Genomic DNA, 27,840 nt, shown 5'->3' with positions numbered 1-27,840 from the left:
CTTTTCAAATATTTTGTTGCTTTGAAGAAAAAAATATTATATATATATATATATATATATATATATATTCTTAATAAATAAAGATAAAATTTTTAAATATATAAATTAAAATAAACTTATGTAAAGAAAATAAATTTATGTAAAAATAAAAAAGACAAAGTAAAAAAAAATACATCACCTTTACTAATCTATTTAAATTTAAGAATAATTTTAATGACTTTATGTATCTACCACTTATTTTAGATTTGAATAGATATTGAATTTTTTTTCTATATGACTATATATAAAACTACTAACAAAATATTATTCCAGACATACTTTAAAGTTTTTATGTGCCCTTTATTGATATTAACAGTTCTATATGTTATAAATCAAAATAAAAAGTAAAAAATGCAATAATTATTTTTCATATTAATATAATTATTAAATTTTGAGTACCAATTTTTCTAGAATTGATAACATATAATAATTAAAAATTATTAAAACTGTATTAAATCATAATTACAATAAATACTGATTATAGTAGTTTTTATTGATAATATTGAAAAATATAATATATACAAAAATACACATTCTTAATATTGATTTATAATAGACAATAGATATTATATTTCTTTAAAATTAGAAATTATTTAGAAATCGTACAATTTAAAATTTTAAAAAATAAATACTACACTTAAAATTAAAGAAATTGTTTGAATGAAATTCACCAAAAAGTTTTGAAAAAGTATTTAGACTTGCTTAAATATTTTAAATTGAGCATGTAATTTGTTTCTATTGCACATTTGAACTTAAGTACTAAAAAATCATATTACATATATAATATTAATATATTCAATAATTTAGATAATAGCTAATAAGCATTTTACTTTTTTGAAAAAAACTATGCATATTGTATAAGATGTATAAACATTGAGTTGAGAATCTCTTTGCAGATTTTTCTATACAAAAATAAAATATAAAAAATAAAAAAATTATTACATCTTATAAAAAAAATAACGTAAATATAGTTTTTAATGTTCTAAAAACAAATAATTGATTGTTTTTGACATTTTTCTTTAATATTGAATGTGTAATCATTTTAGTTTTAATTTTTATCAAGTTTACTCCTCTATCATTCATTCTATTTTTTAAATATAGAAAAATATATATATATATATTTTTAGTATAACAAACATTCACCTTCTTCTAGTAATGATACATAAAAAAAACAAAGTATAATATTACAACTTTCAAAATAATTGGTGCAAAACTATGTACATTTAAGATTATGCAATCAATAAACCTTTAGTAAGATAAATTAGAGTATCTAAGTTCATTTTTTGTGATTCCCAAACACAAAATGTTTACAAAACAATTCTTTACAATTTGTTTTGTAGTTCTGGGTAATCATTCATTCAAGTCATTCAATTTTGCATACTCTAATTTCATTATAAAGATTGAGTCTCTTTGTTTAGCTAATATGATATTAGTTCTACAAGTAACAATATCTTCGACTACTTCATACAAGTTTCTAATCTTATTATTCTTCTTCGTTACAAAATCTTTCAAACATATTTTAAATTTTTTCTTTGCTACACATCTACATTAAACTAACTCCAATACATTGAGAAAAAAATTAGTTCTTCTATAGTTTATTATTATTATTATTATTATTTTTAATGCTATGTACTTCTTAATAATAGTTGTAAACACTATGATGTGATTCGTGGAAATTTCTACAATCTTATATGACATATTATGTTCCAATAATAAAATTCTAATATTATATAGAAGTAAAATAAATCTTTTTAAAAAATCGGGTAATACTAAAGTCAAAGATTTATGCAATTTTTAATTCATCACTTTTAGTGGTCTTAATGAGGCTAATTCTACAACAAATAACCCTACATTTATATTGAACTTACAAAACATAAGATACAACTACAACAAATAATCCTTTTATGTTTAGAATAATTAATTAAAATTTTATTCTCTTTGCATATATACTTTGTATGTAATGATTGCAAGTTCAAGTTTGATTCTATGAAACATTTACTTTAATTGAATGTAACTTCTGAGCTAACAAGTGATTTCGTTTTTAGTCTCTCTAAACTCTACTATTATTCAATCCTATTCTGAACTTTTGAATATAATTATCTTTGCACTAAATAAACTATAATTCTTTATTTATATTAATTAAAATTTATTTAAAGAAAATCATGATCAAATAAATATTTGCTAGGATATATATATATATATATATATATATATACATACATACATACATACATACATAATATTGAACAAAAAAAAAACAAATAAGTAAAGAAACAACCGTGATCAATTCCTTGATCAAATTGATTATGAAAATAAAGAAAGTTGATTATATATTATGTATATATTAAATCCTTTATGTTAATAAATAATCATGACCAAAAAATAACAAAAAAAATCAATATGCATAGGTTGATGATGTGTTGCACTTTGTTCAAATTCAACATCACCAAAAACACCAATGCTCACAGGAAGGAAACGATCACGCAAATCCAACACGCTCGATTCCACTAAGCGGCATCTTTCACAAAGCATGTGGGACTGAGACCCATATTAGCACATTCAATCCACCCCATTCAATGTTCCGAAAATGGCAACAGACAATCACATTTCACAATTCCCAGCACATTTCACAATACCTAACTGCCTTCCTTCAAACACAAGAACTGATCACACAACCTAATTTCAGAGCTCGTTTGCTAAGCAAATGATACCAACTCCGCAGCAAATCACACTGTTCAGTAATCCTGGGCCCACATGGCAATTGTTGATGAAGCAAAGGACAATTATGGTCAAGTAAACATCAAATGAATACACAGGCAGAAGGAAGGAAGGAAGGAAGAGAGGGAGATGGCCATGAATCTGAGAGAAATGCCCTGACCAGAAAGAGCCACAAGCCAAAGGAACGAAACAAACTACAGCATTATAGAATCAAATTAAGGGGTCGCATCGCAGTGAGAGAGGCGACTTGCAAGCCCGGTCACAGTTGGCCCTTGCTCTCCGAGTTAAGGCAGTCCTTCCGGGACACGGAGAAGCCCAGCCCCTCGATCTGGTCGCCATCCATCCATTGCTGTTGATGCTCCACTCCACTCACACATCTCCCTAGTTCCTGCCTGGTCACGTCCAATTACGCACCCTCGGATCCGCTTTCTGCGAATCAGCTCCCTTTCCGCTAAAGCTCTAGGCGACACCGCTCCGCTCGAAGTTTTGTTTTGGGCTCACGCGCTGGATCGGGGTTGCGCAGGTGCAGCTCTCGAGCGAGGGGGGGGGATCTGAGACGCTGGTAGGCCGGGGAGGAGATTGTGAGCCCGTTTGTGGGGCCACCGGCAGCTATGGCTTGCATGGCTGCTGCAGTTTCCAATGGCGTCCGGTTGAGTCCCGTCGCGTCGCCTCGTGGGGTTGCGCCGAGAGGTGTTTCTTGCTCCGCCAGGTCTTTGGGTGTGAGGGGCGCCTTTGGGTTGCGGAGCAGGGGCGGAATCAGGTCTCTGGGTTTGGCAGCGTCGAGCTCCGAGAGCGGGTTCCTTGTGGGCGATGGGTTGCTGAAGGGCATCGCGGCCTTGCCGGCGTTGCGGAAGAGCGATGGCGAGGCGAGGTTGGGAGTGCGAGCGGATGCGGGCGCGGGCGTGGTGCCCGCAGCCACCCCTGCGCCCAAGAAGGAGGAGCCGTGGATGGGCGCATCCATGAAGCCCCTGATAGCGTCCATCGCGGTGGGCGTGTTGGTGTGGTTCATTCCGACGCCCGTGGGCGTGACGAAGAACGCATGGCAGCTGCTGTCGATTTTTTTGGCGACGGTGGTGGGGATCATCACGCAGCCATTGCCGTTGGGTGCGGTGGCGCTGATGGGACTGGGCGCATCGGTGTTGACGAAGACGCTGACGTTCGCGGCAGCATTCAGCGCGTTCGGGGATCCCATCCCGTGGCTGATCGCGTTGGCGTTCTTTTTCGCGAAGGGGTTCATCAAGACGGGGCTGGGTAACCGGGTGGCTTACCAGTTCGTGAAGCTGTTCGGGAAGACGACGCTGGGGCTGGGGTACAGTTTGGTGTTCGCGGAGGCGCTGCTGTCGCCGGCGATTCCATCGGTGTCGGCTCGGTCGGGGGGGATATTTCTGCCGCTGGTGAAGGCGCTGTGCCTGGCGTGCGGGAGCAAGGTCGGGGATGGGACGGAGAGGAAGCTGGGATCTTGGCTGATGCTGACGTGCTTCCAGACGTCGGTGATCACGTCGGCGATGTTTTTGACGGCGATGGCTGCGAACCCGCTGAGCGTGAACCTGGCGACGGGGGCGATCGGGCAGACGATCAGCTGGACGGATTGGGCGGTGGCAGCGTCGGTGCCGGGACTGGTGTCGCTGCTGGTGATCCCAGCGCTGTTGTACGTGGTGTACCCACCGGAGGTGAAGAGCAGCCCGGACGCGCCGAAGCTGGCGGCGGAGAATCTGGAGAAGATGGGGCCGATGTCGAAGAACGAGAAGATAATGTCAGTGACGCTGATCGCGACGGTAAGAGGAGTGGGGGGTTACATCGGGAGTAGTGTGGCGGGGGGTGTAGAGGAGGAGAAAGTGGGCGAGGGACGGTGGCAGGGTTGATGAGCAAGGTGTGGGGTTGGGGTGCGTGGGTGAGGGATATGGTTGGACGGGGAATGTGGGGTTGGGGTGGGTGCGAGGAGTAATGTGCATGTGAGAATGGTGGGTGTATGGAAACACAGGGAAGAATAAGCGGTGAGGAGATTGGTGTGTGTGTGTGTGTGTGTGTGTAGCAGGTTTTGTGGGAATTGAGGAGGAATGTGGGTGGGAGGTGGGGAGAGTGGATTCGTGGGGGTGGGAGGGAAGGAGGTGGTTGGTGGGTGAGGAGGTTGATGTGAATGTGAATTTGGGAGGCGAAGAGGGTGTCGAGGTGTGTGGGAGGGGGGAGTGGGTTTGGGGCAGAGGGGTGGATGAGTTATTCGGAGTGGGGACGTAGGGTGGGCATGTGAGGAGAGTGGTTGGGGTTTGAGATGTGTCGGGGGGGGGGATGGAGTGGAGGGCTTAGTGATGTGGGGTGGTAGATGAGGACTAAGAGGGTGCGGTGAGTTTGTTGCGTTGCAGGTGGGGCTTTGGATCTTCGGAGGAGTGTTGGGAGTGGATGCGGTGTCGGCGGCGATTCTGGGGCTGTCGGTGCTTCTGACGACAGGTGTGGTTACATGGAAAGAGTGCTTGGGTGAGTCGGTGGCATGGGATACGCTGACGTGGTTCGCGGCGTTGATTGCGATGGCTGGGTACCTGAACAAGTACGGGTTGATTGCGTGGTTCAGCCAGAACGTGGTGAATGTAAGTGGAATCTGTGGAATTTGAGGAGTTTTGGGATGAGATGGGATGGGATGAGGTTGTGGAATGGGGGGTGGGAGACGATGTGGAAGAGTGAGTGGGATGCGTGATGGATTGTGCGGGGAAGTTGAGTGGGAGGGTTGTGCGGGAGGGCTGATGAGGTGTTTGGGTGGGTGCAGGTTGTGGGAGGGCTGGGGCTTGCTTGGCAAGCGTCGTTCGGGATCCTGGTGCTGCTGTACTTCTACTCGCACTACTTTTTCGCGAGTGGTGCGGCTCACATCGGAGCGATGTTCACAGCATTTTTGTCAGTGGGGACGGCGCTGGGGACGCCACCTCTGTTTGGGGCGCTGGTGCTGGCGTTTTTGTCGAATCTGATGGGGGGACTGACGCACTACGGAATCGGGTCAGCTCCGGTGTTTTACGGGGCGGGTTACGTGCCGCTGTCACAATGGTGGGGGTACGGGTTTTTGTGCAGCGTGGTGAACCTTGTGATCTGGCTGGGAGTGGGAGGAGTGTGGTGGAAGTTTTTGGGCCTCTTGTAGGTTGACGACAAGGCGGGAGTTTTTGGGTGAATGAATTGGTTTGTTAGAATGCGTTGCACATCTTTAGTGTTAGTATTTTAGAGTTCTGTTTGGCTACAGTAGTTAGTTTTGCGCTGGTCATTTATAATTTTAAGTTTTGCCTTGTCTTAGGAAAGTGTTTGGATCGTTTTGGTATCCAGCGCTTTTAGTTTTGATGTTCATCTTGTTGCCACATGTATAGATGTTTTTCAAATTTTGGGAAGTGTCGTAAATGCTTTGGCTAGACCCAATGATCAATACCCGCCGTAGGCACTTGTTGATTGTGGAGCGAGGGGTCCACACTTGGAAGAGCTTTGTTCGAAGTCACATTTAGCATGAAGTACTGTAACAGTTTAGGGTTTTAAGGAAGAAACATTTATCGCGGAATTTGACTGTTGAATTGTTGACCTGAACTGTGTAATGCGCCTCTTTTTCGCTCTGGAGTTTTGTCTGTTGTTTCTTTGTTTTTGTTGTTTTTTTCTTGGTTTCAGGGTGCTTTTTTTTATTTGCGTGTATTTTCTCTTGGTGTCTCTGTTATTTCAGAAAAATATGCACTGATTGTCAGTCTTATTTGATTTTTGTGTTCTTGGAATCTGCTTTGTTTGTGACGCTTTAGTTATTTTAGGTAGGTTATTTTTTAGCATTCTGGTACTGCGTCTAGACTGTTTACCTCATGGTGTTCACATTCATGGGATTAGCCGAGAGATAACTGGACGGGCTGAAATATTTGGGGAAGTTATCTCAGTTGGAAACTCCTAAATTTCTGCCAGTTCTTGAAGCAGAATGCTTTAATTAGAGTTTAGGATACCGAACTTTCTTATCAAGGCATGACATGTATTAACTGATCCTTAGAACCGAGAACATCGCATGCCACTTTGGACTGCTCACGTCAGAACTGGAATCTCTGGAGTTGAGAGTTTATCCCTGCTGGTGTAGAACGGAAAATATTCTTGACACATGTCAGTCCAATCAAGGAGTAGCATTTTGAGGAAAACACGCCGACTACCGCTAATGGGAGTGGGGTGTTCAAGGCTGAACTCATCTGAAGTCGTTCCAGTCATTTCGGGGCACACTTGTCTGTAAGGTTGTCATGAAATCCCTGCCCACCATAGCCCCGCTCTGCCCAATCGCTCGTTCCTTTTGTTTCCTTGCTTTATGATTCATATCAGGGTCTGCTGTGTCCTGCTTATAATTAAGATCTCACATTTACTTCTTGGAATTCCAAGAGAGTCGGATAGTTGCAGGATCCTTTTTTTGTCTGGGGATATTTGTGGGTTGCAAGGTTTTGCGTCTATGAGCTCTGTGACTCTCACCCAGTGTGCCTTGCCTCCTTGGCTGTGAGTCACCGGCCCTCCAACATGATGGAAAGCACCGGTACCAAGTTTGCTTCATTTGCAGGGTTGAGGATCGTAGAGTTTGTGCCCAACCTTGAGAAGAGATCGAGGGATGCTGTACCGGATATATCGTCTGAAATGTAAAGAAACCGTGGTGGTGCCATGGCTGCAGAGAGATTAACTGTACCTGCTTTGCTTGATGCCGATGTGTTCTACTTTCCTGTCGATCGAGATGACGTGAATTGATTTGATCGTCTGATAAGTATGGCAGAGTATCTATATTACAACTGAACGAGTTCCGAAGTTTGAACGGTTCTTCGTTGAAGCGCGATTCCAAATCTTTAACTAAGTCTGGCCAAGTTTTCTCTTCTGGGATAAGGTGTTGGGTGCATTGACCATCTGTGGCTATTATTCTGTAATGTCGTCCGAAGTGTAATTCAGATCTTTGAAATCTTCCCATGAAATTCCACGTCCTTGAAGATATAGCTGCTCAGGATTGTACATTAGAAAAGGTTGATGAAATAATAGTTGGTCTCTAGGTTGATGAAATAATCGTCATTGAATAATTGGAAGAGGCATTGGTCTTTTGAGAATGCAATTGTTGTCAAGATTATGACCCCCCCTATATATCCGGTCATGCATTGTCGTTTGCTAGTTCTGACTTGCAGGACGTTGTGCGGGGTGATAAGGAACTGTTCTACCTGGTGTTCGAAGCCTTCAAGGCCATCAAGAAAATTGCTGACATTGAATGGGACTCTCAAGTACGTCATTATTTCATTTCGAGAATAGATTATCTGGATATTTGACAGACTCTGGTGTTAGCTTTTGTTCATGCCCGAGTTGACATTGTTTGAAGAGGTATTCTTAGAGGTTTTGAGAAACCGTTCTAATATTGTGTCTCTTCTTGCTATTTCAGAATCCTGCTCAAGTCATGAACATGCGAGACTCTCTGGCTGAAATTAAGCATAATATGCTGTGAAGGTATCCTAACAATTGATGGGCTTTTAGGCAGAGTCGCAAGAGAAATATCTCGGTGAAATTGGTGTGAGAATCTTGTTTCTGACTTCGGGTTTAATTTTTTGTCGTAGAGTGAAATTATTATTGCGAAGGCAGAATGCTATGGGCAGTGTATTCCAGTCAGTACACTCTATGAAAGGTACATGACATTATGCTATTTTCTCTTCCTGTGACAGATCGGTTTCAGGGAGGGATCCAAGTTCCATGAGGATACAAGATCGTACCTGGTCCATTTATCAGTATGTTAAAAACAGATATCGTGCATTTATTCTATGCTTGCCATGTGATGGACAGGTATTCTGTTGGGATCATTTTACAATGTATATGCAAGTTTCGAGATTCTACAACACTGTTTTCTGTTGGGATGTGTTGCACATTGTAGATTCTTTCTTTTGGCGGTATACTGTGAATGGCATGTCGCGTTGTCTTGAAGACCATCTCAGTCAAGGTTTGTACAGTAGGGTCCATTAATCATTCAAATTTTTTCCTGAAGCTGAATCAAAATTAGAAATACAAACTTTGAGAAGTTTCTGTAGGCTCAAAAATTCTACAATTCACAAGCCATAAATTGCATTGGAAAGATGAGAGTCTACTTTGAAAATATGACAAATTTGCATTACAAAACTATAAAATCAAACAATAAATTTAATATCATAACATAATATCTAACATCTAGTATTGCCACCTCTTGCTAAAATAATTCCTTGCATTTTCTCAGACATACTCATAATCAAGGTTTGGAGTTTCTCTAAAGATATCTTGTGCTGACTGAATAGTTTGTGCCATTTTTGGAACAAAATTTTGACAATCTTCCATAGATTTCCCATGGAATTCAAATCTGGAGAGTGTGTGGATCAAATTAGTTTTGTTATACCATGAGCCTATCTCCATTGCAATAGAAGTGAGCTATGATGGACCAAAGTTCCATCTTCTATAAGTTTAAATTGCTTAGGATGATTATGTAAAAATTAAAACTTGCTTAATTCTTCCTCATAAATAATTGTTAAAAAATTGCTTGATGTTCTTATGTCTAGAGGCATAATAATAAGAGGGCATATATCAAAGCCAATAAATGCACCTCAAACCATCACCTACCTCCGGCCAAACTTAAAAGTTGGTGCTATACAATTCTACATATATCTTTTGTATAATTTTTGCCACATTCTAATATGCCTTAAATTCTTACCAATTTTAAATAATAACTTATTTGACAAAATTACATTGCACCAATCTTCATAATTTCAACTTTTAAGAGTGCAAACAAATGTAAGCCTATCAAATTTATACTTGTCATTAAGATAGGGTTTTTTAATTTTTAATTTTTTTTATACAATCTAATTTCTAAAGCCCTAATAATGCAAGTGCAACCATTTTTATGTTACAACATACATATGCTTGGCTTGCTATTCCTAACAGTGGTTGACTTCTATTATCTCTAATAAAATGCAATAATAATCTAGCACCACAATCAATCAACTTCATATATCTACTACATTAGTTTATCAAAGATTTTACATTACCATGGACCTTTCCATTTGTCAAAACAATGGGAATGGTCAATCGTAGAACATTCAATATAACTCCAATGTTCAAACACTTCATTCCACCCTCACACATTCCCACAATGTGGGCTCTTTCTTCACTAATCAACATTCTGTAAAACACAATACTTTTTAAGAATCTAATGCAAATTTAAAAATCAATAGATTAAATAAAAAAACATAACAAACAAAGGTAATTCCAATGCTCTTGTCCAAACAACCTACAAAACAACTTCAATCTACCATATTTCATCTACACAAGCTAATCTCTATTGCAATGACGTTTTTCGTTATAGTCTTGAGCTTTAAAGATATAAGAGATCTATAATTATTGAATTTTATTTAATTATTTTTTATACACAAGAATGATAAGTCTTTAAAACACCAATGATAGCACAAATATCTTGTCTAAAATATTAAGTGTTATTTGGAAGTAATTTTAACTTCTAATAGATTAAATTCATTTGACAATCTCTTAAATTATTTTCACAATATCAAGTGATTTATTATTTGTTGTTAATTTTTAATATATTTAATATTTTAAGAATTATTGAAAGAAAATGTAATAATTAAATTATAAGTTTTAATAATTGCAATGTATCATTGTAAGTAGCTAACTTAAAGACTTCTTATACTAAATTTTTTATTTTTTTATTTTTAATATTTTATAATTAATCAATAAAGAATAAAATAAATTAAATTAACAAATTTGTTAGCAAAGTGTTTATTTTGGATGTTGGAGATATGCATTACTTTTTAAAGATATTTTTAAAGCTACGTAAGAATTTTTTCTATAAAATTAATATATATATATATATATATATATAGAACAACCATAATAAGTTAGAAATTAAGAATTAATTTAGATGTTAATAAGCCACAAGTTTGTATGGAATTTATTATATATATTTATAGATGAATTTTGATCTTTTTTTCTAGTAGTAAAAAATTCTAAGTTAAAAAATACAATGATGGTAGAATTTCAGGGTTTTTTTTTTAAATTATTTTAAAAAAGTGAAAGTATGTAAATTAATTATAATGTTTAGTAAGTAGAAAAGATATTTTAATTATATTAATTAAAATATGAATAAATAAAAATAAAAAACTTTGTTATTTTATTTGATTATGCACCAAAATACTACCTAATAAAGGAACTTGTTAGTAATTGCATAAAATTGGTTTTACAATGAGTAAAATCAATCTAGAAGTCTGAAGAGGTGAAAACAAGGTTAAATACGTTTTTCTCTTGTATGGCATAAAGAGTGTCATCTCTCTAAATTTGCAGTAGAGTTACCTTAAAAAGTGATTTATGTAAAAAGAATTGAGATGTTATATTACTAATTGCTGAAATTGATTAATAAAAAATAAGTCATATATTTATATTTATATTTGTATGTCTGTATGTTTGTATTTGTATGATTTATAATTTTTAGTATTAAGATATAAGCTTGCATATTTAGACTAATAGTAGAAGAATGATTTGGTCAATTACATGGCCTCTTTTCACTTCTTCAAATATCAAGACTTTTCAAAAACATTTCTTATTCACAAAGAAAGAACTCTTGATAATACTTTTGTTCTATGGCCTTTTAAAATAGACTTCTACAAGTAGAGAATTCCTTATTACAACATAAATAAATGAAAAAAGGAAATATTGCATTCTTGACATATTGTCATGATTATATGGTTTTTATCCCTTGTATTATTGCAGAGAGAACTTGCATGTAAAGCAAATATTTGGTATTATTTAAGATGGCTGTACAAACAATCATTACACTAATATGTTTGGTCATATTGATATTGATCTATCTAAATGCAAAATGCTTTTATAATAAAATATTAGTCCACCTAATATTGTCTAATTTGAACTAGGGTAGAATTTGAGAAGCAATTTTCACCAGACAAACATCAGGCATCTTCAATTCAACCGGAAAACTAGAAAATATTATCAGACATATGTATGAGTGTGAGTATAAATAACATTATATACAAGATAGTGCATGTTTTATGATACTACGTCTATTGAGGCGATTTGCTTGGACATTTTGACTTATTACTTGCTATGTATGGATGTACATACAGTTCTGTGTGTGCATATATATATATATATATGTGTGTGTGTGTGTGTGTTCAAGTTCAGATTCAATGCTGTCAGAATTCATTCGAAGTGATTGAGAGTGTCGGGGGAGTTTCAAGGCGCACATTTAGATTCGAATGGTTCCGAGAGCAACTAAGATCGGCGAACACTGGATTCACTGATCTGTGAAGATACTGCCACTCAACATGGTGCTCAACACCAGCGATAGATAGATTTGTGCAGAGCACAGCTTCGGCGAAGTCCATCACAGCTGATCAGATTCAGGTTCAGATTGTATGAAGGCCCTCTTCTGCAGTTACCGAGCTTGGATTCCAGGATGACAGAGGTGGTGTGGATGCATACCTCCATGTCGCTTGCAAAGTTGCCTTGCCGTAACGATCCCCTGCAACTTCCTCCTCCGGCACAGCTGCTTCCAGCTCTGCCATCTCCTCACTAGTCAAAGTCACTTGCAGTGCTTGAATGTTGGAGTCCAGGTTCTTCTTTTTCGTCGTGCCTGGGATAGGTACCACGTCCTTGCCCTTATGGTGAACCCATGCGAGAGCGAGCTGATTGATAGAGCACTTCTTTCCCTCCGCTATCTCCATCACTCGTTGACGCAGCTTCTCGTTCTTCGCTAAGTTCTCCCCTGATAACCTCCCATACATTTTACGGAAGTCACCCTCCTTGGCCTCTTGTGGATTGTAGCCCGCAAAGAAGCCGCGACCCAGTGGGCTGTAAGATACAATGGAGATCCCTAGCTCCCTGGAAAGACATGAGCTCGCCCTGTATGAGAATCACGACTAAACCTTGATAAAATCCCTGCCACGCCTACAGACTGTAGATGTGTGGAGATGTCAGGATGACCAGGGCTCGGATATTCTGTTTAAGAGGTTCGTCAAAAGTATGGGAAATTATACCTGCAAGTGGGGACTATCTCTTTCTCGAGATCACGAACCCACAGAGACCATTCCAGTTGAACGGCAGTGATGGGATGCACTGCATGGGCACGCCTGATTTCAGATGCATTGGCCTCTGATAACCCCAAGTACTTCACCTTTTTCTCCTTCACCAACTCTGCCATCGCCGCCACCTGTGACATTACCCAAAGCTCCAACTTCACCATCAAATCTCTCGTCATACACGGTTATAATTGAGGGATTCTTAAACCATCCTCGACTAATATGCTTGAAAATTTGAAAAAAGTATTGACAGGGACTGAATGTCGTTGTACCATAGTCTCAGAATGTCCAATCTACAAAGCCCGTAAAATTGACTATGAAGAATGTTGGACGTTGCGACGGCTTTCGAACAACCACGAGGAGGACGGATGTCACTGATTACACATACAGTAATTTCGATTGGAACTTTCTTGTCGAGACGGTGCTGGTAGTACAGATCGATATAGTCCACGTCCAGCCGCTTCAAGCTTGCTTCACACGCTTGTCGCACGTATTCAGGGTCGCCCCTCACCATGACATTGCCTTTTTGGTCGAAGATGTTGCCAAACTTCGTAGCAAGCTGCACCTTATCCCGAATGCCCTTGATTGCCTGCACCGCATCCCCACTTTCCTTGACGTAAATCGAGAGACGATCCAATACTCAGAACCGGACGAGCCACTGAAATTCTTCATGTCTGAAACTATCTTCCTACAAAAGTGAAAAGTGATCATTTTCATTTGTTTAGAATGTATGCAGAGACCTACCTTTCCCACCAGTACCTCATTCGTGTGAGGTCCATACATATCTGAAGTATCCAAAAACGTCACACCTCTTTCGACAGCGTAGTGAATAAGATCGATCATTTCCTGCTCTGGCGCAGGAAGTCCGTAGAAACAACTCATGCCCATACACCCTAGTCCCTGTTGCGACACTTCCAGACCCTGCGACCCCAGCTTCATGCGAGGCACTTCGAACGCCATGGCTGAAAATCACCGCTCTAATCACCTCGCACTTACAAAAACTGGAGAATACACTCATATACTAACTCACAATACACCCACAGCTACGGCAGAACATCCCCGAGACTGGGGTTTCACTACAGGATTTCCTCCACTCTGGAGTTCTGCCCGCTCGCCAACCTTGAGATCTGAAAGGTGGTAATTCTTTGTCGTCATTGTCGAACTATTTACTACAGAAGATAGCATGCAACCAAGGCATGATGAATGAAGCCCAGGATAAGATGAAGAATCTGCTCCACGGAAGTAAAAAGTGTAGATGAACCTACGAGATGGAAAGACAGAAAATGAGGACAATGGCCACATAATTAAACGAGTGGACCTATCGGATGGTCCCAGGGGAATACCGGACATGTTTTCATTGTTCTCTACTTGCACACCTCTGACCTTATAAAACGGGATAGGAGCCTTGCAGAAAAGAATCGCAGAGGTCACGTCTTTCATGACACCAACAACTGATTTCTTTCGACCCATAATGACAACCACCTGTCAAGCTGTGTGACCGCGACTTGGAATCGTCGGACGAAATATCCAACGGTGTTTTCATGTTGTATTCGAAAAAAACATGCTTCATGTTATATTTCTTACGAGCCAACTTGAAAGCTGTTCAAATTTTCAAGTTAACCATTCGAATTCTGATAAATATGATTTGCAACACAGTATTGCAAAATGGAAAGAAATAAAAATAAAAATAGAAACGTTTTTTTGAAAAAGAGTTTAACACAACAGGAAACCTTCCAATGCTAGTGTTGAGTCCAAATTATGTATTTTAAATTCTGATTTCAGTAATATTCTTTTGGAAAAACTGGAATTCTTTAAAAAAAACTTAATTGTGATAGAATTCGAAGGCAATGATAAGTTCTTACACTCATTATTGAGGTTAAATATGTGTGTCACTGCATCACAATTCGATGTGGGTGATAAGAAAAAAAAAATGCGTCAATCTGGGACTTATATCGTTGAGCTTGCATATGGTCGCCATTGATTCATCATTCGAAAGCTATAAAGGTGTTGGTGCTCACCACTGCAAGTATTCGCATCTTCGCGGAGCTAAAGAGCTATGACCACGACGACTATGCAGTATGTTGGGTGATTCTCGAAGCAACAGCAGGCCCCATCGATTTGATATACTCCTAACATGGTACTGTAGTTGGAAAAGCCTCCACTTCACAGAACATCTTCTTCACAATCAGAGTCCTCATCATCTAGAACCGCAAGATTCCGCACCTCACAATCAGTTCAATCTCAGCAAAACAAGGCGCCCGAACCTCATCTTTCTCGTTCGTCGCAGGCTCACTCAATCCTCCAGTGGCGGGAACAACTGCTGTGCTGAGCTGGTACACTATTGCCACGTGGCAGGGAATGGGAGGTTGGAGAGGGTGGAAGCCAAGGACGATGCGCCAGCACGGTCACTGTTGGCGGAAACGGCAGATAGGGCCGGAGAACACATGAGTGCAATCTTGGGGAGGAGGCATGCGTATGGAAATCCTCTCCCGTTCCCTGGGTTCCCCCCCTGGTTCTAGGTGGTTCTACACGCTCCCCTCCCGTTCCCCTTTCTGCGTTCTCAGTCTCCCATACCACCTCCATTTCTTGTTCACTTCAGCACTTCAATCATACATACATACATATATATATATATATATATATGTATTGCTACGCTCTAGAGAGGCACTATTGTGTAACCTCTCTCCGAGTTCCATGATGTTGTGCAAGGCCTTCTTTATTCATTGTGTTTCTTTATTTAGGTTAAATTTATTCTATAGGATTTTTCCTAAGTGGAAATTACACACACACACACACACACACATATATATATATATATATATATATTCAATTCTAAAGTAAACTTCATGCTACTTTGGACATAGCTAGTATTGATGTTGAGTTACAAAATAAATAATATTTTTTAAAATTCTTGATTGAAAAACACACACTGTCCTTACACACATGGGTAAATTAACATTTAAAATAATTTTTGAAACGTCCCACTTGTGCTTGGACTGTTAAACCATAAACTTTTAAAAGACGTTGAAAAGATCACATGCAAAACAATTCGTATTTAGTTGACTTTTGTAATAAAATAGGGGCACCTACTCAACATGATGCAAGTACGAAGTTAGTTTGGATAGGTGATTCTGGCTGAACTACACATGCATGAAAAGCAAGCAAGCAAGCAAGATTGACACAATCAAACAAACAAACAAACAAACAAATTTCACAAATATTTTAAATTGTATTTTTTAGTGACTCCATACTACACAAGCAAAACCTCTCCTTGAAGATTTGAATGTGTTTTCATGACCCCCCCCTGCAAAATCATTATGCACAAATAAGTACTAGCAGGTCTTAATGCCACTACTTTATTTGAAACCTTCCATTCATTGGTCCTCTCCATAACAAACTTTTGGGTGGGTGAGAGCCATTAAAACCAGATTACACACACTCCTGTCCTCTTGTGTTTGTTGCAAGCTTCACAAACTGTGGGCGATTTTGCCCCGTCCAGGAATGCAACAAACACAACCACAGTTTCTATTGCAACAAGCAAGCAAGTCAGCTCTTGTTGCATCAGATGCTGTTCACTTGTCAATGGTGTTCATGTTCATGGAGTCAAAAGCTCACACATGGTCTCACAAAGGAGCAAGTTTTACTCCCATTTTGGAAAGAATTTCGTTCAAGCAATGCAGATGCAAACAATGGGTAGGAGGAAAAAAGGAGGAGCTCACGGTTGGGTGTGTGTGGGTGAGCATTGCATGATGAAGAGACTAAGAAAGGTGGGTGGGGTTCACAGCGAGGCCTCCTCATCCACTAATGGATGAAGAGTGCTGGTTCAGTGTTTGTAGAGCTGTTGAACGTGGCATCAGAGATCACTGAGCAGCGTTGTCAGGCGGGTCAGGAGCCGCCTGACATCGCGAACATGCATCTGAGCGTTTGCTTCCGGCTCACACAGCTTTGCCAGTGCCAGACCCTCATTCATCGTTCTTCATGAATCTGTTTCTCTTGGGGTTCCAATTGAACCTGATTCGCTACCACCCATCCCCCAAAATACCTTGAGAGAGAGCAGGAGTGTCTGAACCAGGTTTCATATTTTAATTCATGTTAGCTGAACTAGTTGAACTCGAGACACGGGTATTGGAATCTAATTGGATGCTTGCTTCTTTACAAATTAGACATCACTGATGTAGATTACAGCAGGCAGTGATTCATTCTACCAAAATAGCAATCAGTAGCTTCGGTGGATTGGCTGTGACGCCCTCGGAACCATATTGTTGCGAAATGCGGTGGTGAAGGAGCTTAAATTTGGTTTTATTTTCCCTGTTTTGAAGCAAGCATGAGGTGTTACTCTCACTCGTGTTTTTTTGTTTCTTTTTTCCTGAATGTACTGCACCACTTCCTGTATGTAATGCACGAAGCACTAAGCATCTACCACTAAAGTCCCACCTCTGGCGCCGGTGCCATTCTGTTTCTTCGGCTTGTTGTTATTCAGCCAACATCCCTTCCTGATGTTTGTTTGGTCTCCTTTCTGGTGGGTGGGTCAAAGCCAATTTCAAATTCTTGGTAGCCTCCTCGGCGAGGGCTGCCCCTCGTCCATCCACGACGAGCCCCCCTATGAGCATTCATCCTCGTCAAGCTACATTTGGGCTTTCGCGTCACCTTTGAAGTGTGTGAAAAGCGCAGTATACCGACTTCGACTCACGTCCGAGTGAAGGATTCATCCACGAGTGAGTGCCCATCCATCCATACGAGCGTGCAGAGCCCGTACGAGGAGCCGACGGAGACGGCCAGAACTCTGGAGCTGGGGCCAGGAACACTCCAAAAGCAAAATGACATGATCGTAAGGTTGGGTACTTATCAGAGCAGGAAGCTTTACCGGCCGTTGTGCCATTGTGGTCTGTCAGCTCAAAACAGGAATATCTCCTCATCCTCCATCTCTCGGTGCCTTCATGGTGGTCTTCACGTTGCGTTTCTTTTGAACTCTGGGGCGGAGTTTTTGATACGAGGCTTATGTTTTGGTAATGCGCGGTGGAATTGTGCGTCAGGTGCGATCGAGCAGTGTGCGAACTCGCGGTTGAGAGGTTGTGAGAATGTTGGTGTAGGAGGATAGTCCAGGAAGATTGAAATTCTGCCGTTAATGGGGGTGGTGGTGTTAATTGTGAGCTTGAGGTGAGGTGAGATGGGAACCGGAGGTGCTAGTAGGGAATGCTGGTTTGCATCGTCTAGGAGGGATCAAATTTGGTGCCACGAGACATTGGTGAAGGTTTGAGAGTGGGTTCTTCCCTGTACGTAGTGTACATTGTAGCAATGCGAGGAGTCCCTTGAAGAGACGGAATTTTTAGTGCATCGTGAAGGTTTATCAAACTGTGAGGTCACGATGTTGTCTTCGAATGCCTGCGAAGGGCGGAGCACGTTAGAGGAGATGCTGGATTTAATTAGTACAGGTGACACGGAGGAGAGGGAAGTTTCAAGTGATGATACGCAAGAAGACTTGTTACCATTGCCTTCGAGACCAACATCCAGGGCTCGCTTGCCATCATCCGTGCGAGCCAAGAAGGCATTGGGTGTGTGCTTGGATAACATCGTTCCCTCTAGTAATGGTTCTGCGGCGTTGTCGAAAGAAATTGTCTTCCTTGGGTCACCCATTGCAAACCTGACGGTGCCTTCCGACCCTCTGAGCTTAGCTCCAAAGTCTTTCGCATCTGAAAATGGTTACACACCACTGGCCAAGGGTGAAGACTCTGCGAACAATGAGAGCTTCGCTAGTCCTAACCTCGCCTACTCCCCTACCATTATACCAGATGTTCTCATGCAGTCGGACGAAGTTCGCCGCAGTAGGACGCTCAGCTTTGGTGAACGACTAAATGCATGCAGCACCCAGGAGCGAAGCTTCAGTTTTCTAACTGCACAAGAATCCTCTACGCCTCACACGCCTCTCCCTCAGAATCCTCTCGTGGAGGATACTTCCCTTCCTGTAACGACTCCATCAGCAGGAAAGAAGTGGAAAGATGATGGTATATTGCGTCTGAAGAAGGTACACTTCTCTCTTTCTAAAGACCCTCTAATTATTCTTTTTAGTTTTCGTTTCTGTGTTGGCAAGGAGAAGAGCTAAGAATATTTTTATTTGTCCGTGGGGGATCGTTATTGAGTGTGATCAGCCTAACTTGGTGGTCCAGAATTCTAGCCCACATGGCTTGATGGTGTATCTTAGATTATGTTGTTCGTGCTCGGTAGGTTCCACACTGTTTTTGTCATTGCCAAGTGATTTCGGGGGAGTGATACTTGCAAACGTTAGCGGCACGAATGATATTTGACATTTACCAGCGATTGTAGTCATGAAGCTCATATTCACTTTCGATGTTGTTGTTATGAAGCTCATGTTCTTGTGCGATGCTGTTCTTGATTGCAGTATATGCGAGTATGGTGTTTATCCTCAGAATACAATTGGATTGCTGGAACGATCGTTTCTGCCGAGAATAAGGATGCAGAGGCTATGGTCCGCACTGCTGATCACCAGGTGAGGTTTTGTATATTTCCTTGTTTGTTCTCAAGATGAGATTTTCAAAACAATGCATAAGTGACCATGTCATACTATTCTAAAATTTGCTCTATCTTGAGAGCGAGAAACACTTACCTCCAAACAGTACTAAAGATATCTTTTTGTTGTGGATTGAAGCAGATAATCAGAGTAAATGTCACTAGGCTTAAGCCAGCGAATCCTGATATTTTGGAAGGAGTTCATGACCTCATTAAACTCAGCTACCTGAACGAGCCTTCGGTCCTGCATAATTTAGAATTTCGTTACGCGCATGACAAGATTTATGTAAGTTCAAGTGGAATCATGCTTTGATACTATAATGATTTGATTTGATTTTTCCTTCCTCACGAATATTTCACGCCTTGGACTTCAGAAAGTAACACTAGGCCCATGTGAAGTCCACACCTCAAGGACAAAGCAAGATACTGGAGCAATTGAGATGCTGACTATATCACCCCATGATTTCTGAAACTCATCACTCGGTTTTTGGAATTCAATCCGCATTCTCTGGCAGCTTTGTCTTTGCTTCTTCTCCAAATTATTCGAATGAAGTGTTGTAAAATTTCTTTCAACATTGAGGTGAAACGTTGCTGTGCAGACTAGGGCTGGTCCAGTCTTGATTGCTGTCAATCCATTCAAGCAAATCCCCATCTATGGTCCAGACAATGTTCAGGCGTACCAAAGGAGAACTTCGGAGAGTTCTCACCCTCATGTTTACATGACAGCGGACAGTGCTTTTAAAGCCATGGTTCGAGGTGCACGATCTTTTTTACTCTCTAGCAGCGGGTTATAAGCTTAATTTGCAACAGTTTGATCAGTGCTATAAAATGCAATGTGCTTGTCCTAAAAATTCCTCTGATCAGAAATCCTTCAGGAGATGAGCACGATTACAATTGTCTCGGTTAGGCATATAATTTATGTCTGTTTGAAACTCTACGCTGGTACATGTGCAGGTGGGATCAATCAATCAATTATTATCAGGTATGTTTTCCGGAATCCTGTACCACTTTGAACAGCTTCTGGGTTGCTTATTGTGAGAAGGTAGCTAGATACATGTCGTCTCTGTCTACGTCCTAATTCCCATTGAAATTTATCTATGAATGTTACCTATTTGTTTTATTTCAATTCAAGACTGCTTTATTTGAAGTGCGGTTTTCATCGAAGGGATTGTTCAGTGAGCTGCATTAAGTTTCATGCGGAACTATTTTGATACGTCCACAGTGGTGAGAGCGGTGCAGGAAAGACAGAAACAGCAAAAATTGCCATGCAGTATCTAGCTGCACTTGGAGGCGGTGGTGGGTTAGAGGACGAGATCCTGCAAACAAATCCTATTTTAGAAGCATTTGGCAACGCCAAGACATTGAGAAATGACAATTCCAGTCGCTTTGTAATTTGCCTTACTTGATTTATTGTCATTCATGATGATTTATGGATAATCATATTTTTATTCACAGGCAGATCTTGTAGATGATGGTGGGTCACGGGCATTGGAACAACTAAAACATGTCAGATCCTCAGACATTGACAAGAGTTAGTATTTCTTGTTTTATAAGTGTCGCTACTAGTGACCTCGCTGTATGTGTTTGCAGGGAAAGCTAATTGACATTCATTTTGATAGAACGGGGAAAATATGTGGGGCAAAGATTCAAACTTGTAAGCCTAAACAAAATCCTTTCTTGGGGCGAGTGGCTATTGACGAGAAGCTTTAGTTTTTCTTCTGTCAAGTAATCTTTTGCTATCTCTGTGCTGTTTCACTCTTGCACATTTTTCTTGTACTGTGATGAACTCAGCACCACATGCTTCTAACTTTGGTTTTTGTGCTATGGTTTTTATGCAACTATTGTGCCTGATTGCGAGAAGATTTACTAGAAAAGGTTGGCCATCTATTTTTGGGGTCGTCTGTTCATGGTTTGCAATGCAAGCTGAAGAATTTTGGTCTACTCATGATCGGGTGCATGATACATATACTGCGTCAGACGAGATCTTTGCTGAGAGCTGACACTTGGGAGGTTCTAAATATACGGTTGGTCCCTCTGTCAAATGGGACAAATTTCAAGTAGCTCATGGTAGACGTTCAGATATTTCGTCAGTGGTTTCTGACATGTTCTCATTATTTTGTGATCACAGTCACGAGTTGTACAACAGGCTGTGGGCGAAAGATCTTATCATGTTTTTTATCAGCTCTGTGCTGGAGCTGACACAGCTTTGCGAGGTAACATGAACTATCACCTCAAACCCTTTCACTTCATCTGCTTTTATCAATAAATTATTTTATGGCACTTGGGCTGGTTTGTGAACAACAGCCTTCATTACAATTTTAATTTTTTTCAATTCATTTTTTTTTTTTTTTTTTTTTTTTGGATACAAAGTACGACCTTTCACAATTTCCAATCTGGAGCAGAGCGGTTGTATGTAAGATCTGCGAAGGAGTATCGCTATCTGGATCAGAGTAGCTGTTTATCTATTGAAAAGGTTGACGATGCAAAGAACTTCCAACATTTGAAGGTGAGTCTTGACCTCTCATGGATTTGACGATTGCATGGTAAGAATCACATGTATCTGGTATCAATTTAGGTCTGGATTGAATGCCGTCTGAATCTCACGCCCGATGTAAGATGGACAATCTATTCAGTCGCTTTCGTGTTCCCTCGTGCTACATACTCTCTTCTTTTGTGACTGAATATTCAACTCAGCTGAGGGAGCACTATCGTGCAGAGTGCTTTGAATGTAGTGCAAATCAGCCAGGAAGATCAGGAGCAAATTTTTGAGATGCTTTCAGCTGTTCTATGGATTGGAAACATTACATTCCGCGTTATTGACCATGATAATCACGTCGTTGTGAACGAGAATGAAGGTAATCGAGGTTCTTTATTGTATAACTCTCAACAAATTCATTCAGATTTGTTTTGACCAACTTGGGCTCTATTTCAGCAGTGTATATGGAATTTTGTAGTATTCTTCTGATCTTACATAGCTGACTTATTTCTTTTATGTTCGCAGCTGTAAATGTAGCAGCAGGATTGCTCCACTGCAAGTCTAGTGCGCTAGTTGCAGCACTTTCCTCGAGACGGATCCGTGTTGGAGGTGAAGAAATTGTACAAAGGTTGACATTAACTCAGGTATTCTATACATTATTCATACCTTAAGTTTTGAAGTTTAACCGACACAACTCGTCTTCGTAGTAACAAAAGCGACCAGACGCAATAATCGCTGCGGGTTTAGATGCCTGAATCCCGTTTAGTCTCATCTTTGAGCAGGATAAAGTAAAGTACGTTTACAGGCCATTATCTCTTCCAATTGTCCTCTGGCTGTAGGCAAATGATTCCAGGGATGCCCTTGCTAAAGCTATCTATGCTAGCTTGTTCGACTGGTTGGTGGAACGCATCAACAAGTCTTTAGAGGTTGGCAAAAAGCGGACTGGGAGATCAATAAGCATACTGGACATATATGGTTTTGAATCCTTCAAGGTAAAATCTGAGATTACTGTGATTTCCAGTCGGAATTATATCGTAATCAGGCAACAGTTGGTAATGGTCTGGGTGCAGTACGTGCTAAAGCAAATCAAATGATTGTGATGTATTAGCATGAAATTTATTGTAGGAACCTGATACAAGTAGGTTTTACAAAATTTTCACGTCAAATTTTTCATCTACATTGGAAGTTGTTTTAATCTTCGCTTTCATGATTGCAGAAAAACAGTTTTGAGCAGTTGTGTATTAACTACGCAAACGAAAGATTGCAACAACATTTCAATCGTCACTTGTTCAAGCTTGAGCAAGAGGTACCATGAAGGCTGAATATTTTTGCTATTGATTTCGATTGATTTCTGCCTCAGTTACTTTACATGATCTATAATCCTACCTTTTTTTGGCTATTACTGCAACAGTTTCTATACTGTTTTCCACTGGGGACTAGATCGTGAAGTGCCGCATCAAACATCTAACAGAGTCCGACTTTGTTGTGTTAACTTATCAGGAGTATACATCCGAAAATATTGATTGGACAAGAGTGGATTTTGAAGACAATCAAGAGTGTCTTGATCTTATTGAGAAGGTATACATGCTTTTTATGACTTTTTCTAGGCACATGAACTGATCGACAATCCGAACAAATTACCGATTTTGTTGGACCGGGTCTTGTTATTGCGAAAAGTTCAAATAATGTGTAAGACCACTGCAAATCATATCATTGCGGATAATAAACCTAACAATGTTATGGACATACACTGGGCAGAGACCATTAGGATTGATTTCTTTACTGGACGAAGAGTGCATGTTCCCACGAGCTTCAGATTTAACGCTGGCAAACAAGCTGAAGGATCATCTGAAAGGGAATGACTGTTTTAAAGTTGAACGAGAAAAGGCATTTCGAGTCTGTCATTATGCTGGGGAGGTATTCATCTTGCAGTTACTTTGGATTAGGGTTATAAGAAGTCTTCTTTATGGATGATTGCAAACCTTTTCCCTCTAATTATACCTTGCCGGGCCCTGAAACACATGATAATTTCTAGATCAAATGTTCATTTATGTTTCGGCTGCGTTTGCTGCTGTTCTGCTTACAAGATTTAAGCGCAGTGTTTATTAGTATCGAATTTGAGCAGTAACTTTATAAATGTTGGTTGCAGGTTGTCTACGAAACAAATGGGTTTCTAGAGAAAAACAGGGATCTGCTTCACTCAGATTTGTTACAGCTGCTGACTTCTTGTGATTGTGAATTGCCACAACTGTTTGGTGCCTCTATTGGCGATGGTGCACAGAAGTTGCTTAGCCCCAATCGTAGGGCTAATGGCACGGAATCACAAAAGCAGAGTGTGGCAGCAAAATTTAAAGTATGCACCGGTCATCCGCACAGATTTTATATCGTTTTCACCCGCAAACGCTAGCTAGGGGTACTAGTAGCTTTAGTCTGTTATTTCACCATCCTGTTGCAGGGAAAAAGTCTTCTTTCAGCGTGAGACCTTGAAGCATTACAAGCATTGAAGAGATTATTGAAATCAGCTAAAATAACATCTTCAATTGTGTTGATGGCATTGGTTTTCTAGGGGCAATTATACAAGTTGATGCAAAGGTTGGAGAGTACTGAGCCCCACTTCATAAGATGCATTAAACCCAATGCATCACAATTCCCTAACATCTTCGACCAAAAGCTAGTAATACAGCAGCTTCGTTGTTGTGGTGTCCTGGAAGTGGTGCGTATTTCACGTTCCGGCTACCCTACGCGCCATTCACATCATGAATTTGCAACCAGGTAAGTAATATTCGAGATTCAAGTGAGAACACAGCTTAGCATGTAATCTGTTGTGTTTGAGTATATAGTGGTGTCTACGCAAGTTATGGCACCAGAATTTTGTCTGGTATTTTTGCCAAGAATTGTCTTTTTTTTTTCTGTAAGTTTGATCTGGCGCAATGTTCATGCTTTAGACTCATTTATGCGCAGATATGGCTTCCTGCTTCCACGAAACTTGTCTAACCAAGAGGATGTACTTAGCATATGCGTTTCCATACTCCATCAATTTGGCATCGCACCGGATATGTACCAAGTTGGGATCACGAAGTTGTTTTTTCGCGTCGGACAGGTAAGATGTGTCCTCCTTTCTTCTTTAGATTTTCTAGTTCCCGTCTGATAATTTATTGTGGTTCTTGTTGCCTAACGAAGTGCATTTTTCAGGATTCATAAAAGACTCCTCTCGGATGGTATTTTGTCATGGAATTATGTCACTTGTAGTTCCATCTCTAACTAAATCGAGTTGCATCAATGAAATTGAAGTCTTTAACACCTGTTGCACAATCAATGCCGCAGATAGGACATTTGGAGGACGTTAGATTGAGAACCCTTCAGAGTGTCATACGAGTTCAGGCTTTGTTCAGAGGTTATAAAGATCGCTGCAATTACAAACACCTTCGAATGACAACAATATTCGTACAGTCCAGTACGTTTATCTTACTTCAGCCTTAGTTTTTCCAGGCTTGCTTCATATTCTGTCTCCTGGAAGATGAGGCTACTGGAATATCTCATCATGCAACCTGCAAACTTGACAAACACCTAGAGTTTGATTTTACTGATTTTGTTTTTTAACCTTGTTTTTTCTAAATGGGTTAAATGGGCACTTGCGGACTAATGGTTGCCTGGCAACCATTTGATATATTAAAATACCTAGCAACCGTAGCAAAAGTATATGCTTTGATCTGACTGTTTACTCTGATTGGGAGACTCCAGTGGTGAGAGGGGCCATAGCAAGAAGGCGATTTGAATTGTTGCAAGAGAGACATCGTGCAGCCGTAATGATACAAAAGTTTGCACGAAGGCAGGTTGTCTCTCGCAGATATCAGTCGACGAAAGAAAAAATTGTAAGGCTTCAATCAGGTATTAATCCTTACTGAGAGAAATTATTTACCCTTGCCTAAATCCTTCAAGCACTTTGTTCCTTTATTGCTGTACCAAGTACTTATCGTGTGTCTTAGTGGGATATGGTCGACTCTGACTGGAAAATGGCGTATGGCAGTCGTTCGGATGTGGTTGGCAAGGAAACAGCTATTTTCTCAGAGAAGGGAGGCTGAAAAAAAGATAGCATCTGAAAAAAAGCGTGCAATGGAAGCCAAATTTAGTGAGGAAAGAAGAATTGCGGAAGAAACTGAATCTAAGCAAGACTTTACAACTAATGGAAAGGATGCTCTTCCCAACGTTGAGGGTGATGGAGATTTGGAATGCGTAAAGGAGGTAGCAACTCCAGAACCTGCAGTTTTTGCTCAAGTAAGTTAGACCTCTTCAATTTGGTAACCACTCTTCTCTACACAGTGGATTATGATTAATCTTCTTCACTTCTTTATATGTTAGGCTCTCCTAGGATACTTAAACACCAAGTCATCGCTTTGTTGTGCAGGTAATGAAAGAGGCTACTATCAAGGTTGCACCTTCATATCTTTTGGAGTTGCAGCGGCGGGCAGTCATGGCAGAGAAAGCACTGAGGGAGAAGGAGGAAGATAACGCTGTACTGCGGCAGAGGCTCCTACACTATGAGGCACGTTGGATGGAGTATGAAGCCAAGATGTCGTCCATGGAGGAGATGTGGCAAAAGCAGATGTCTTCGCTGCAACTCAGCATAGCAGCTGCCAAGCAGAGTTTAGCAACTGACGAACATCCGCTGCAAACTCCTGTGAAAGACGACAATGGTTGCATCTCTATTGAGAAACAGCAGCGTATCACTAAGCGGCAACTGCTGCCCCCTGGTGATGAGCAGTTAGACTGGGACGATGCCGCAACTAATGGCACGAGGAGCCCGGATCAGTTCACCAACAAATATTTAGTAACAGGCTCTGAGTACAGCACACCTCGTGGTGACGTCGACGCTGCGCGGTCCGTTGTCAACCACCTGATGAGAGAATATGATCACCGAACTCAGGTATTTAACGATGATGTTGATTTTCTCGTTGAGGTCAAATCCGGCTTAACCGAAGCACACTTAAATCCTGAAGATGAATTGAGGAAACTGAAGGTGAGGTTCGATACGTGGAAGAAAGACTTCAAAGTAAGATTACGAGAGACCAAGCTGGTGCTTAACAAGTTATGTGCCATGGACTCGGCGGAGAAAGAGAAAGATAGGACGCGCAGGAATTGGTGGGGAAAGCGAACAACTCCCTAAGCACTCTAAAAATAATATCCAACAGGAGTCTCTCAAAGAACCTGTGGTTTGTGAGATGTGTAGTGTACGCCTGTTCTGTCCTCCTAGCATTCAATTGCTGTGAATACAAACCTTTTCAATGTGGGGGGTCTAGAACTGCACTTCTGACTGAACCAGCACCATCATACTGAGTAGGAAAAGTCTTTTCGCCTTAAAGCACCACAGCATGAATATCACAGGGTAAAGATTTGCGAGCCTTGTACAGTCAAGGTTTATCGTCAACGATTTGGGTTGGCAACATGAGGCACCGATGGTCTGAAAGTGATGAGGGTGACGAAACATTTGCAGTGGTCATTGACATCCATGTTTTGAGCTCGTGATATTGTATATACTGAAAGCTCTTCTCAGGCATATACGCCTCTCCTGGTACCCAGGTTGCTAGGCTGTGAAGTTGATCACCTGGATATTTCTCAATTCTAGTGTTTTTTTCTCCGAATGAATCCACCCACCTCCAAAAAATGCACGAGTCTTCAACTTCCCTAGTCGGTAGGAATATAAAGAGAGCTGAAATCTTGTAACTTCTCGTACGTGTCTGTTAGAATCATGAAGCATGATTTCAGTTCTCAGTGAGCCTTCAATAATAGGCTTGTTAGGGAATGGTGTAATTTGGTAGAGTCTTTTACATTACATATTTGATGCAGATTAGACTTGGACCTATTTCAAACTAAGTTTTTTGGGCATGAATCTGGTTACTTATAACAAAATTATTTAGGCCCCTTCGCAAAAGCTTCATATAATGAATATTGACAGATTGTTGAAGTGATTTTCAATTATTAAGACAATATTTATGTTTTTACAGAGTGATTTGACAA

At 40.5% G+C, this 27,840-nt stretch overlaps 3 protein-coding genes and 1 long non-coding RNA gene across 6 annotated transcripts; 2 read left to right on the top strand and 2 right to left on the bottom strand.

Moving 5' to 3' along the window:
• The first annotated feature begins 3,152 nt into the window (after nt 1-3,152).
• On the top strand, nt 3,153-6,283 carry LOC112295409 (dicarboxylate transporter 1, chloroplastic). Its single transcript, XM_090244130.1, has 3 exons — nt 3,153-4,532; nt 5,118-5,339; nt 5,516-6,283. The coding sequence occupies exons 1-3, from the start codon at nt 3,369-3,371 to the stop codon at nt 5,876-5,878; spliced, it is 1,749 nt and encodes a 582-aa protein (XP_090100256.1). The 5' UTR covers nt 3,153-3,368; the 3' UTR covers nt 5,879-6,283.
• A 5,450-nt stretch (nt 6,284-11,733) lies between these two features.
• Nucleotides 11,734-13,961, bottom strand: LOC112295666 (putative aldo-keto reductase 2). The gene is made up of 4 exons (XM_024547527.3): nt 13,569-13,961; nt 13,213-13,413; nt 12,783-12,955; nt 11,734-12,627 (listed from the first exon to the last, which is right to left on the bottom strand). The coding sequence occupies exons 1-4, from the start codon at nt 13,782-13,784 to the stop codon at nt 12,153-12,155; spliced, it is 1,065 nt and encodes a 354-aa protein (XP_024403295.1). The 5' UTR covers nt 13,785-13,961; the 3' UTR covers nt 11,734-12,152.
• Nucleotides 13,962-17,776: 3,815 nt separating this feature from the next.
• On the top strand, nt 17,777-27,379 carry LOC112295559 (myosin-3). 2 transcript variants are annotated; one of them, XM_024547321.3, is made up of 23 exons: nt 17,777-18,846; nt 19,222-19,329; nt 19,492-19,635; nt 19,949-20,105; nt 20,304-20,331; nt 20,572-20,737; nt 20,940-21,003; nt 21,211-21,224; nt 21,478-21,562; nt 21,752-21,855; nt 22,066-22,204; nt 22,351-22,469; nt 22,665-22,817; nt 23,042-23,131; nt 23,326-23,403; nt 23,584-23,742; nt 23,975-24,178; nt 24,392-24,597; nt 24,787-24,925; nt 25,150-25,279; nt 25,567-25,713; nt 25,853-26,067; nt 26,231-27,379. In XM_024547321.3, the coding sequence occupies exons 1-23, from the start codon at nt 18,190-18,192 to the stop codon at nt 26,987-26,989; spliced, it is 4,065 nt and encodes a 1,354-aa protein (XP_024403089.1). In that variant the 5' UTR covers nt 17,777-18,189; the 3' UTR covers nt 26,990-27,379. The 2 variants fall into 2 exon arrangements, with proteins under 2 accessions (XP_024403089.1, XP_024403088.1); XM_024547320.3 differs by having other exon boundaries at nt 25,853-26,100.
• On the bottom strand, nt 24,989-25,872 carry LOC141046493 (uncharacterized). Of its 2 annotated transcripts, none has more exons than XR_012219523.1 (3): nt 25,745-25,872; nt 25,295-25,373; nt 24,989-25,126 (listed from the first exon to the last, which is right to left on the bottom strand). It is a non-coding gene; the product is annotated as an uncharacterized LOC141046493 (long non-coding RNA). The 2 variants fall into 2 exon arrangements; XR_012219522.1 differs by having other exon boundaries at nt 25,728-25,862.
• Nucleotides 27,380-27,840: the final 461 nt, after the last annotated feature.

Source organism: Physcomitrium patens, chromosome 18 (assembly GCF_059467195.1).
Source record: "Physcomitrium patens ecotype Gransden chromosome 18, ASM5946719v1, whole genome shotgun sequence".
NCBI classification, from domain to species: domain Eukaryota; kingdom Viridiplantae; phylum Streptophyta; class Bryopsida; order Funariales; family Funariaceae; genus Physcomitrium; species Physcomitrium patens.
Note: the sequence above shows the minus strand (reverse complement) of the source record. Positions and strands in the feature narration are given on the sequence as shown.

What these genes read in the sequence shown, in the direction of transcription:
- LOC112295409 (XM_090244130.1), top strand. Translation starts at nt 3,369, where the DNA reads ATGGCTTGCATGGCTGCTGCAGTTTCCAATGGCGTCCGGTTGAGTCCC. An exon ending in CAGTGACGCTGATCGCGACG is followed by an intron (nt 4,533 to 5,117) that starts GTAAGAGGAGTG and finishes GTTGCGTTGCAG; the next exon opens with GTGGGGCTTTGGATCTTCGG. An exon ending in TCAGCCAGAACGTGGTGAAT is followed by an intron (nt 5,340 to 5,515) that starts GTAAGTGGAATC and finishes GGGTGGGTGCAG; the next exon opens with GTTGTGGGAGGGCTGGGGCT.
- LOC112295666 (XM_024547527.3), bottom strand. Translation starts at nt 13,784, where the DNA reads ATGGCGTTCGAAGTGCCTCGCATGAAGCTGGGGTCGCAGGGTCTGGAA. An exon ending in ATGAGGTACTGGTGGGAAAG is followed by an intron (nt 13,414 to 13,568) that starts GTAGGTCTCTGC and finishes GATGCGGTGCAG; the next exon opens with GCAATCAAGGGCATTCGGGA. An exon ending in GAGATAGTCCCCACTTGCAG is followed by an intron (nt 12,628 to 12,782) that starts GTATAATTTCCC and finishes ATGTCTTTCCAG; the next exon opens with GGAGCTAGGGATCTCCATTG.
- LOC112295559 (XM_024547320.3), top strand. Translation starts at nt 18,190, where the DNA reads ATGTTGTCTTCGAATGCCTGCGAAGGGCGGAGCACGTTAGAGGAGATG. An exon ending in TCCGCACTGCTGATCACCAG is followed by an intron (nt 19,330 to 19,491) that starts GTGAGGTTTTGT and finishes GGATTGAAGCAG; the next exon opens with ATAATCAGAGTAAATGTCAC. An exon ending in CGTTGTGAACGAGAATGAAG is followed by an intron (nt 22,205 to 22,350) that starts GTAATCGAGGTT and finishes TTATGTTCGCAG; the next exon opens with CTGTAAATGTAGCAGCAGGA.